This window comes from Oncorhynchus masou, chromosome 27, assembly GCF_036934945.1.
Source record: "Oncorhynchus masou masou isolate Uvic2021 chromosome 27, UVic_Omas_1.1, whole genome shotgun sequence".
Lineage (NCBI taxonomy): Eukaryota > Metazoa > Chordata > Actinopteri > Salmoniformes > Salmonidae > Oncorhynchus > Oncorhynchus masou.
In genome coordinates, this window is record NC_088238.1 from 22,521,452 (window position 1) to 22,534,514 (window position 13,063).

General features: G+C 42.9%; 1 protein-coding gene across 1 annotated transcript; it reads right to left on the reverse strand.

The window, feature by feature from the left end:
• Nucleotides 1-1,522: 1,522 nt before the first annotated feature.
• Nucleotides 1,523-5,931, reverse strand: LOC135515803 (small ribosomal subunit protein uS9). The gene is made up of 6 exons (XM_064939542.1): nucleotides 5,871-5,931; nucleotides 5,730-5,781; nucleotides 4,908-5,009; nucleotides 2,127-2,223; nucleotides 1,937-1,984; nucleotides 1,523-1,707 (listed from the first exon to the last, which is right to left on the reverse strand). Exons 2-6 carry the CDS (start codon nucleotides 5,775-5,777, stop codon nucleotides 1,562-1,564), a joined length of 441 nt encoding a protein of 146 aa, XP_064795614.1. The 5' UTR covers nucleotides 5,778-5,781; nucleotides 5,871-5,931; the 3' UTR covers nucleotides 1,523-1,561.
• Nucleotides 5,932-13,063: the final 7,132 nt, after the last annotated feature.

Genomic DNA, 13,063 nt, shown 5'->3' on the forward strand with positions numbered 1-13,063 from the left:
GCTGACAGTTTCCTCACGAGGGCCTCATGCTGAGGAAATGAAGTTGTGAGTGAATAGATCAGAGAAATTGCGTTTAATGACCAGAAGAACCTTGTGCTGTGTGGAACAGGCAAAGCTTTGCCTCGGATTTGAGCTGTAAACGCGTTTGCACCATTGGATTCGTACTTTGTCACACAGCACTCTCTGCTGGTGAAAAGTGAGCAGTTAAAATCCGAGAAATTTAGGTTAGGTATCAAGAAATCTGAATCTGTCCAATCCATTCCACAAGAGAAATAGTATCAAATCTAGAAACATGTTGCAAACAGGAGAGAGGACATTAATATTACTGGAGGTAGGACGTTTTTCTTCTATCCTCCACCTAGTCCTAGAATGAATAACAGACTGAGCACTGAACAAAGGACAAGACAACCTAGTCCATTCAAAATAAATGTACTTAACTTGGCAAGTCAGTTAAGAACAAATTCCTATTTACAATGACGGCCTACCCCGGACGACGCTGGGCCAATTGTACGCCGCCCTATGGGACTCCCAATTACGGCCGGTTATGATTCAGCCTGGAATCAAACCAGGGTCTGTAGTGATGCCTCTAACACTGAGATACAGTGACTTAGACCGCTGTGCCACTCGGGAGCCTACAATAAAAGTACACTGAACAGAAATATAAACACAACATGCAACAATTCCAACGATTTTACTGAGTTACAGTTCATATAAGTAAATCAGTCAATTAAAATAAATTCATTAGGCCCTAATCTATGGATATCACATGACGAGGCAGGGCGCACATAGTCCCACCCACAAAAGGGCTTTATTAGTCAGAAATACCTGTTTTATCAGCTGTTCAGGTGGCTGGTCAAGACGATCCCGCAGGTGAAGAAGCAGGAAGTGTTCTGTGGTTGAGGCCAGTTGGACATAGTGCCAAACTCTAAAACGACATTGGAGGCAGCTTATGGTAGATAAATTAACATTCAATTATCTAGCAATAGTCCTGGTGGACATTCCTGCAGTCAGCATGCCAATTGCACGCTCCCTCAAAACTTGAGACATCTGTAGCATTGTCTGGTGACAAAACTGTGCATTATATAGTGTCCTTTCGTCCCCAGCACAAGTTGCACCTGTGTAATGATCATTCCGGCACAGCCAGAACAGGGCTGGCCACCCCTCACAGCCTGGTTCCTCTCTAGGTTCTGGCCGTTCTATGGAGTTTTTCCTAGCCACCGTGCTTCTACACCTGCATTGCTTGCTGTTTGGGGTTTTAGGCTGGGTTTTTGATTGCTGTTTAATCAGTTTGTTGATACACCTGTCAAGTGGATGGATTATCTTGGCAAAGGAGAAATGCTCACTAACAGGAATGTAAACAAATTTGTGCACAGAACATTTCTAGGATCTTATTTAAGCTCATGAAACATGGGACCAACACTTTACATGTTGCGTTTATATTTGTGTTCAGTATATGTTCACTTTGCTTGATGGTCATTAATTAAATTTTTCATCAAGCAAGTTTAAAGAAACATGACAAATATTTTCTTCCTCAACTTTATTACATGAAAATGCACAGAGGTTAACGGTAAGACTTCTGGTAGCGAGCACGGGCTCCTGGTCCACCGAACTTCTTGGACTCGCAGCGACGAGGGTCGGCAACCAGCAGGGTCCTGTCGTACTGGATCAAGATGTCCTTGATCTCCTTCTTGGAGGCCTCATCCACATCTGGAGAGAAAGAAACAGGTCAGATTAGTTATTGCGAACCATTTTTTTTGACCAAATGGAAACACAGCAATCATGCACCCGCCATCATCCAAAAAAGAGAAACCCAACATAGCAATATTGCTTCCTGCAAAAATGTGTCCAAAGTAACACTCGTTTTATCAGCAGAGGCAATATTCCATTGAAAACAAGACACTACATTTGATTTTACAGTAAAATTATTGACACTTACATTTCTGGTAGTATGCGACCAGGGCTTTGGAGATGGACTGACGGATAGCTGCAAGGAGAAGACGGCACAGCGTAAGACAAACAGCCATATTCAGTCAAGTACAGTTATTTCAAATCAAGACATCAGTTTCTACTGAGATGATCTGTCTAAAACAGAAGTAGAGCAGCTTCCAGCTGTAAAAACAAGTCACCGTAGATCTGCGCGACATGTCCACCACCCTTCACTCGGACTCGGATGTCAACTCCAGCAAAACGCTCCTTGCCCAGCAGCAGCACTGGCTCCAGCAGCTACAACAGAGAGGAAATTTGTCAAGGACGCACACAATGTCTATACATCCTGCAGACACACATTCAGCTAAATGTCTGGACACAACCAGACATTTAGCTGAATGAAGACCCATGTTGAACTTGGGCTTAGTAAACCAACAGCAGCTCTTTAAGAAGCCACGTTGCACATGCATGAAATAGTTAGCGACTGTTTCACAGGGGACAGATTGGAATTTACCAGAGGGGGGCTGGTCCAACCCAAGGTGTCAAAATGCACAACCCTCCTCAACAAAATGTTTCCTCACATGACCCTCCACTTGTAGTCAAATAAATGGAACCCCCTCAGAATTAACTCAATGTTCACAACAAATAAAAAATAGCAACCCTGTTTATAAACGTGGATATTAACTACCACTTAACCATGCTTTTGTGGCACAGCCGATGCCAGAAGTTGGGGTTCACCAACAAGCTCACCCTCCCTGCCTGTTTCATGACACTACGATCAGAGCCAGCTACAGACAATCAGATAGGGGTAATCAGATGTACCATTTTGAAGCCATATTTATAATTATATAAAATACATTGCCCTCGGAAAGTATTCAGACCCCTTGACCTTTTCCACATTTTGTTGTTACAGCCTTATTCTAAAACAGATTAAAACTCTCAGCAATCTAGACACGATCCCACAATGACAAAGCAAATTTCTTCAGCATTGAAGATAAAGAACACAGTGGCCTCCATCATTAAATGGAAGATGTTTGGAACCACCCAGACTTTCTAGAGCTGGCCGCCCAGCCAAACTGAGCAGTGAAGGGGAAGGGCCTTGATTAGGGAGGTGACCAAGAACCCAATAGTCACTGACAGATCTAAAGTTCCTCCGATCTCCACAGAGAACAATCCAGAAGGACAACCATTTCTGTGTCGCTCCACCAATCAAGCCTTTATGGTAGAGTGGCAAGAAGGAAGCCACTTCAGAAAGGCACATGACAGCCCGCTTGGGAGTTTGCAAAAAGGGCACCTGAAGACTCAGACCACGAGAAAGATTCTCTGGTCTGATGAAACCAAGATTAAACTCTTTGGCCTGAATGCCAAGCTTCACATCTGGAGGAAACCTGGCACCATCCCTATGGCGAAGCATGGTGGTGGTAGCATCATGCCGTGGGGATGTTTTTCAGAGGCAGGGACCTCAGACTAGTCAGGTTCGAGGCAAAGACGGCTGAGGACCTCAGACTGGGGCGAAGGTTTACCTTCCAACAGGACAACAACCCTAAGCACACAGCCAAGACAACACAGAAGTGGCTTCGGGACAAGTCTCCGAATGTCCTCTAGTGGCCCAGATCGAGCCCGGACTTACCCAACTCAATGCTGCCAAAGGTGCTTCAACAAATGACTGAATGTTTGTGTAATTGACCATTTTATAAATTAGCAACCATTTCTAAAAACAAACTGATTCTGCTTTGTCATTATGCCGTAGTGTGTAGATTGAGGGAAAAAAAACTATTCAACAATTTTTAGAATAAGTCTGTAACGTAACAAAGGGATCTGAATACTTTCCAAAGGCACTTTTTTCGCTACACATTTTCTACCAACAGGTTTCTGTGCCAATGCACCACAACCAATCTACAAAGCATACAGACGTTGGGCACGCCAATATCATAGTTAACTTTCAACACCCCAATAAAGACTGCCAATCTCAGCAAATAGAAGAAACTTCCCTCCCTACTTTGTAGGCTTAGCCAAGGTAAAATTAGAGGACAAAATGCTTAACATCCAGAAGAGTATGGGGGAGGGTTAAGTACAATGCTTGTTTGGCAGCTTATTGATGGGCAGGCATAATCAAAGTGACACTGGACTAGCGCACTAGCTATGTTTCCATCCAACCTAAGTGAATATTCTAAAGTTGTAATAAAAACAACATGCCATTTCATGCCATTTCAGAGTTTACTTTAGGAAAATGTGTAGCCGGACAACAGACCAGGGAAGATTTTAATTTGCCGGACATCCAAATGCAGTCAGATCTGACCTGGCACGGCCAGCACCTTCAATAAACCAGGGATATTGGCCAAATGAGAAAACGGCCTACAAATGACAAAAACACCAATTCCGTGTGCTTTAATGTGTAGCATATGCAAAACTTTACACCCCATTTTTTGGTAACATTTTAAGGTTACTTTCACAGTTCAGTTGTCAGATTTGAGCACTAAAATGTATCAGGGCATTACACGCATAGGCCTATAGGCTTAGGCGTCATATAGGACTAATCCCAGAGATAGATATGCCGGTGGCGTGCTACGACACTGGCACGCATTTCTTCATGAAATAAGGCTACTGCATCTACAGATAGATGCAAAGGCTTATTTGTTCATTTACAAATAAGAATATATATATTTTTTAATTATTAAATTATAGGTGTAACTCTGGTAGGCCCGACAGTGTTCCTCTCATCAAGTTCACCTGTCAGAGTCAGTTGGCGCGCCCTTCATATCATACGCCCACAGTAGCTAAAGCATAATAATAGCTACACCATACCTTTACAAACATTTCTACACTTTATTAGGGTAATATCAAAAATCAAGCCCTTATTTGTAAGGAAGATATGAGCAGAAGAGCAAATGTAACGCACTACTCTCCCCTGTTCAAAGCAACAAAAAACAAATCCCTGATTTTGGACAACAGTAAATTGCAATCTGTCTTTAAGGACTCACCTTGTACTGAAGAGTGGCTGGCTCAATCATCTCGAGGGGTCTGCCGTTCACCTTGATGAGGCCATTCCCCCTCTTGCAGTGAGCAACAGCTGTGGCTGTTTTCTGCAAAGAGATACTGTAATGTTCACTTCCATTTGCTTGGTTTTAGCTAATTACATGTGCACTTTTCTAGGAAGCACGGGTGGCTAAACAGACGGCCCATAACGTTAAACATTTCTTTGCTACGTTTACACCCCCCCCACACAAAAAAGCTATTCAGGTGATTGCTGAGCAACACTATTATTTTAATCAACACGAGTTAGCCAGCCAATGTCTTAACCAAACACTGAGGTACATCATGAGGGATGAGTGGACCAAGTCATGGCAACTCGCTAGCAACAGTACAATTATTAGTTAAATTATGTAACCCCCCCCCCAAAAAAAGCACTCTAGTTAACAAATGCAGTATTGTGGCATAATAAATCAGCGAACTAACATTCGTCACCTCACTACACCAAACAATTGGCGTTGATGTAGCTGGACAACATGCTTTCCGGCATAACATTTGCTAATTGATTGACGTAGCTAGCAGGCCGCAACATTTGTAGCCATTCATATCAATATGCCACTGGCTGCAATCAAGGCACATGTGGACGTTTAACAATAAAGTTGTCAAATCGACGGTCACTTATATTTCCAAATGTAATGGATACTTTTTTGGGGGACAAATACACATTTCTGGCCTGTCTGGCTAACATGGTTGAGCTAGCTAACGTCACCTAGCCGGATAGCGTTAGTTCTTTGGTTCAACACACGTGGAATAAAGTCAGATAGTTTACTCACTTTGCGTCCGAAAACCTGGACCGATTGCAGAGGACCTTTGGCCGGCATGTTTCTGAAACAATTAATCACAATGATTACCTTCAAAAATAATTAATAGATCATATTTTTTTCATTTGTAGCTGGGCTCAAGGGGGAACATACCCTCTTCAGCTTTAGTGCCGTACGAAAAGACCGAACGGGGGTTTCAAACACCGAAAATCAGGGGCAGTAGCACGACAGTTTATGGCTTTGCAATGCATTTACGACAATTTCAGGCAGAGAGGAAGAGCCGATAATGTTTTGAAACTTGTGCACAATTCATTTTTACTTTGTAGCAACAAAATGTATCACGTATTTTGGAAACTTAAGCAAATTATTTGTATTTGACATGTTTAATAAATTCTGTTATAATGTAAAGTATTTGACCCATGCATTTAAAATGTTGGCAAAATGTAATTCATGGCCCAAATAGTTTACATGATGACTGAATTAAACATGGTCTGATTTAAAAAATAAATAAATATATGACTGCAATATATTTCTGACCAGAAGAGGTCACTGTACGAACACGTTTTTTCGGAGGACGAAACAAAGCAACCGTGGATGAACTCTTTGGTTTCCAATTTACCCTCGCCTTATGCCATTGGGGGAATCGCGAGTTGTCAAAATGATTAGCCAATCATGGGAAGTTTGCAACGTAAGCCCGCAGCCCTCGTTTTTAGTCGCCTTTGCGAGCATACAATTATGTTCACACTGGATCCTAAAACTCCCCATAATTCTATTCGCTACGATTGTACCTCCGCTAACAAACTACGGGTGGCTAAAAACACAATCATCCGGAAGTGTCTACTTAATTTGAGGGCTGAGGGAATAGGGTGTGTCTTAAGTGTTTGGACCGCACACCTGTTCGCGATGATTGTACATCTGCTAAGTCAGCCAAAACTTAAAACCCATAACAACATGGAGAAGTCAAAATACAAGTGTAAGTAAAAACGAATGTTAATAATTTAGAAATTGTGCTAGTAATGCACATGATGGCACAAACGTATCATAAGTGTTTGGTTAGCTTTTTGAAACTTTATCTAGCGGATACAACGTTCCCTGACATCACACTTGTACATAGTAATGTTCGATTTACCTGATTGTCGGATGGCTAGCATGCGTCGTCTTCTAGCCAAGATATGAAATCCAATCATAAATGACTAGCGCATATAAAGCACACACACCACAGCTCCAGGTGGGTTCCATGATGACTGAAAACAACCGTGGGATGAACTTGTGGCACATTTCCGTGCAAGGGCGGTCCATTCATTCTTCACTCGCTCTGCAAGTGTCAACTCTCCATGAGAAGTTAATTTGAGGGAAGAGGGTGTGTCTTTTATGTGTTTGGATCGTAAAAGGGTTTCCCAAAAGGATCGAGTTTATCCTTAGAACCTTTGTAGGAGCATCGTTACATCTCCGAGCTGTTTCCCAAAACCAATTGCACGTGAAAACGCTCGTAATCTAACGCCTGGCACAGGCCACATGTAGAAAAGGGTTACGTTAAGTGCATCCTTAGACGCTTTCGGCCTAAAAATATAATTACCTTATTTCTCTTCGTGACCGCCGATAACTTAAACACATTTGTCTACAAATACAAAGTTTGCCAATGTTTTTTGCAACTGATACAAACAGGCAACGTTAAGTATAAAGATATGATTCAAATGAACAGTAGGTTATAGGCTAGTGGGGAGATGGATTTGCTGATATCCAAGCCCCCCCAAATAAACTTCAATACTAACTAAACATTTCGAGATACTTAATCGAAATGTATAAAAAGTGGAACACACATAGGATATCTTAATTTGTAGCATTAGGTTAGCTAGCTAACATTGCCATTAAATCGCCTACAATTTGATCGGGGATTTCAGGTGGGGTGGGGATTTTTAGATGACCACGTCGAGATCAGCACAGTTTGGCCGCAGGTGTTGTGCCGAAATACACTTTGTATTGGTCTATATTGTATTGGTCTATAAATACGTTTGAACACACCTTCTCATTCGTTTTTTTTAAAATATATTTTTTTAAACTATTTTCTATATTGTATAATAATAGTGAAGACCTCAACTATGAAATAACACATGGAATCATGTAGTAACTGAGGTGCAGTAATATGAGGTGCAGTTAACTCTAATGACCCTGTCCTTTGCAGCAGAGGTAACTCTGGGTCTTCCTTTCCTGTGGCGGTCCTCATGAGAGCCAGTTTCATCATAGAGCTTGATGGTTTTTGCGACTGCACTTCAAGAAACTTTATAAGTTCTTGACATTTTCTGTATTGACTGACCTTCATGTCTTAAAGTAATCATGGACTGTCATTTCTCTTCTGTATATCACCCCTACCTTGTCGCAACACAACTGATTGGCTCACAGGCATTAAGAAGGAAATAAATACCACAAATTAACTTTTAACAAGGCACGCCTGTTAATTGAAATGCATTCCACGTGACTACCTCATGAAGCTAGTTGAGAGAATGCCAAGCTTGTGCAAAGCTATCATCAAGGCAAAGGCTGGCTACTTTGAAGAATCTCAAATATAAAATATTTTTTGACTTGTTTATCACTTTTTTGGTTACTTACATGATTTCATGTGTTATTTCATAGTTTTGATGTCTTCACTATTATTCTGCAATGTAGAAAAAAGAAAAACTCTGGAATGATAGGTGTCTCCAAACGTTTGACTGGTATTGTATATATTATGCTCATTCAACTGTGCCTCACAAGTAGTAGAACAAATGATCTATAAGGGTTCGTACAGTCATGAAATTCCTGTAAAAGTAATGGAATTTTAAAATGTTTTTTTTCCAGGCCTGGAAAAGTTTAGCAAAATTATAATAATCATGGAAATTAATTTCATAATTTCTGTTAATGTCATTTATTTAGGCACAGTTTAAATATTGTATCAATCAAATACAGATCTACATATCAGCCAGGATCAGAATTACACTTCAGCACAGGGATCATCAACTATACTGAACAAAAATATAAATGCAACATGTAAAGTTTTGGTCCCATGTTTCATGAGCTGAAATAAAAGATCCCAGAAATTGTTCATGCACACAAACAAAGATTTCTCTCAAATGGTGTGCACAAATTTGTTTACATCCTGGTTAGTGAGCATTTCTCCTTTTCCAAGATAATCCATCCACCTGACAGGTGTGGCATATCAAGAATCTGATTAAACAGCATGATCATTACACAGGTACGCCTTGTGCTGGGGACAATAAAAGGCCAATCTAAAATGCGCAGTTTTGTCACACAACACAATGCCAAAGATGTCTCAAGTTTTGAGGGAGCGTGCAATTGGCATGCTGACTGCAGGAATTTCCACCAGGATCTTGACCTGACTGAAGTTCCGTGTCATAACCAACATCAGTGGGAAAATGCTCCCCTTCAATGGCGACTGACACGCTGGGGAAGTGTGTTCTTCATGGATGAATCTCGTCGTGTGGGCGAGCGGTTTGCTGGTGTCAACCTTGCGAACAGCGTGCCCAATGATGGCTGTGGGGTTATGGTATGGGCAGGCATAAGCTTCAAACAACGAACACAATTGTATTTTATCTATGGCAATTTGAATGCACAGTGATACCGTGATGAGATCCTCAAGCCCATCGTTATGCCATTCATCTGCCTCCATCACTTCATGTTTTAGCATCGTAATGCACTGCCCCATGTCGCAAGGGTCTGTACACGATTCCTGGAAGCTGAACATTTCCCAGTTCTTCCATGGCCTGCATACTAACTAGACATGTCACTCATTGACAATGTTTGGGATGCGCTGGATTGGCGCGTACAACAGCGTTTTCCAGTTCCCGCCAATATCCAACCATTGAAGGGGATTGGGAACACATTCCACAGGCCACAATCAACAGCCCGATCAACTCTATGCGAAGGAGATGTGTCGCACCCCGGGTGCAACAAATAAATCAAAAGAGCCATTCAGCACTAACTGTCCTTTTTATTCAGACATTTGGGACAACACAGATAATCATAACATTGAAAACTATATAAATATTAAAATATATATACGGAAATAAGACTCAAAAAGTAACAAAGAAAAATAGAAACAAATTGAAGTATATAAATACAAATAAAAAAGAGAATAAAATAATTTCACTCTTATCCTATTGCTAACAAAAAACGCACAAGTCCTATATCACACAAATACACATAGAATAACACTTATGAAAGAAAGAACCTGATTATTACACTATTGCACTTCAAACAAGAAACACACAAACTAAATTGCATAACTGCCATAAACCCTGACCTTTCTTGCCTTCCTTGATGCAAAGTCATCAATTACATCATCATAAGAAATGTGCACAGCAATTGCATGGTTAATACTGATGACAGCAAGGCCACTAAGGTGTTCCTGTGTCATGGTGGACCTCAGGTAGGATTTGATGAGCTTCAGCTTTGAAAAGTTCCTCACTGCTTCAGCTACGGTCACTGGAAGAGAGACATTCTGAGAGCAGTCCACAAATTTGGGTACATTTCTGAGAGCTCCCTTTCAGGTATAAATATCAGCAGCTGAAGCAAATGTTGGCCCTGGACTCCTCAACCCCATAAAATGTTCCTTTATATGGGGCTCCTCCTTCAGTGACACAATGCTAATCACAACTGACAACTGTTCAGTGTGGCTGACATCTGAGGTGCAATCTAGAATGATAGAGAAGAATTTTGCCAGCTTGTTGTCACTCACCATTATTGTAATGACCTTGCCGCTCAACAAATCAATGAGTTCATTCTGTATTTGGTGGCCAAGGTAGCTGGTGGTGTGACTCCAGGTCCCTTTTTGGACACGGTTAAAGTGCTCTTTCATGACTGGATCAAATTGTGCCATCAGTTCAACCTCTTTGAGGAAATGTCCATTTGATGGAGAGTACAGTGTTTCTGTGTGTCCCCATAGTGCCTGATTTCTAACTGCCAGAGACTGCACAATAGCAGTCAGACGTGTCAACACCTCTCTCCATCTTATCTTCTCATCCTCCATAAGTGCCATCTCATGCTTATCAATTGTTACCCCCTTTTTAATCCTCATTGCCAGTTCTTTACATGTTTCCATGCAGTTTTGGTGTTCTGGACAGCTGTCGTGTGAAATCAGCAAAGAACTTGCATGTTTCCAGTCTGTCAGTCCTGAGTTTGCTAAATATATTCTATTCTTAGAAAAGAGATTGCAGCAGAAGAGGCTGTTGTTTCTTTCAGAATACATCAACCAATTTCTAGGGATTTTTTTTTTCACCACTCACCAAGGTCTTCCTGAAATACTGGTGGTGGCAACGTCTTCCACCACTCTCATTCCTTGGGAAAACAAAGTTAGGTGTTACCTCACTTGGTCCTCTGCAAACTAGTTGTGTCTGAATTCTGTCAATCAGAACTGAAGGCCAGTCGGCAGGGTCTGTAGACAGTGGTTCAACCTCAGCAGCAGGGTCTGTAGACAGTGGTTCATCCTCAGTAGCAGGGTCTGTAGACAGTGGTTCATCCTCAGCAGCAGGGTCTCTTATCAAAAAAACTGACAACTGTTCAGTGTGGCTGATAGACAGTGGTTCATCCTCAGCAGCAGGGTCTGTAGACAGTGGTTCATCCTCAGCAGCAGGGTCTGTAGACAGTGGTTCATCCTCAGCAGCAGGGTCTGTAGACAGTGGTTCATCCTCAGCAGCAGGGTCTGTAGACAGTGGTTCATCCTCAGCAGCAGGGGTAGACAGTGGTTCATCCTCAGCAGCAGGGTCTGTAGACAGTGGTTCATCCTCAGCAGCAGGGTCTATAGACAGTGGTTCATCCTCAGCAGCAGGGTCTGTAGACAGTGGTTCATCCTCAGCAGCAGGGTCTGTAGACAGTGGTTCATCCTCAGCAGCAGGGTCTGTAGACAGTGGTTCATCCTCAGCAGCAGGGTCTTAGACAGTGGTTCAACCTCAGCAGCAGGGTCTGTAGACAGTGGTTCATCCTCAGCAGCAGGGTCTGTAGACAGTGGTTCATCCTCAGCAGCAGGGTCTGTAGACAGTGGTTCATCCTCAGCAGCAGGGTCTGTAGACAGTGGTTCAACCTCAGCAGCAGGGTCTGTAGACAGTGGTTCATCCTCAGCAGCAGGGTCTGTAGACAGTGGTTCATCCTCAGCAGCAGGGTCTGTAGACAGTGGTTCATCCTCAGCAGCAGGGTCTGTAGACAGTGGTTCATCCTCAGCAGCAGGGTCTGTAGACAGTGGTTCATCCTCAGCAGCAGGGGTCTGTTCATCCTCAGCAGCAGGGTCTGTAGACAGTGGTTCATCCTAGCAGGGTCTGTACAGTGGTTCATCCTCAGCAGCAGGGTCTGTAGACAGTGGTTCATCCTCAGCAGCAGGGTCTTCAACCTCAGCAGCAGGGTCTGTAGACAGTGGTTCATCCTCAGCAGCAGGGTCTGTAGACAGTGGTTCAACCTCAGCAGCAGGGTCTGTAGACAGTGGTTCATCCTCAGCAGCAGGGTCTGTAGACAGTGGTTCAACCTCAGCAGCAGGGTCTGTAGACAGTGGTTCATCCTCAGCAGCAGGGTCTGTAGACAGTGGTTCAACCTCAGCAGCAGGGTCTGTAGACAGTGGTCCAATCTCAGCAGCAGGGTCTGTCAGCAGCACTGTAGAGTGGTTCAACCTCAGCAGCAGGGTCTGTAGACAGTGGTTCAACCTCAGCAGCATGGTCTGTAGACAGTGGTTCAACCTCAGCAGTGGTCTGTAGACAGTGGTCCAATCTCAGCAGCAGGGTCTGTAGACAGTGGTTCAACCTCAGCAGCAGGGTCTATAGACAGTGGTTCATCCTCAGCAGCAGGGTCTGTAGACAGTGGTTCAACCTCAGCAGCAGGGTCTATAGACAGTGGTCCAATCTCAGCAGCAGGGTCTGTAGACAGTGGTTCAACCTCAGCAGCATGGTCTGTAGACAGTGGTTCATCCTCAGCAGCAGGGTCTGTAGACAGTGGTTCAACCTCAGCAGCAGGGTCTATAGACAGTGGTCCAATCTCAGCAGCAGGGTCTGTAGACAGTGGTCCAATCTCAGCAGCAGGGTCTGTAGACAGTGGTTCAACCTCAGCAGCACGGTCTGGAGACAGTGGTTCATCCTCAGTAGCCGGATTTGATGGGGATGCTGCTACAGGCATTTCTGATGGAGAGCACATGGGCATTAGTTTACACACGTGATTCACAGCATTTCTAGTGGTGGAACATCCCACATACACACCCAGTAATAATAAAATCATCATTGTTACCTACAATATGGAAACTTAGATCATTCCCTTTTGCAAAGATTTATGTTGTTTATGTTATGCAGAGATGCACACATAAACACATGTGCGTG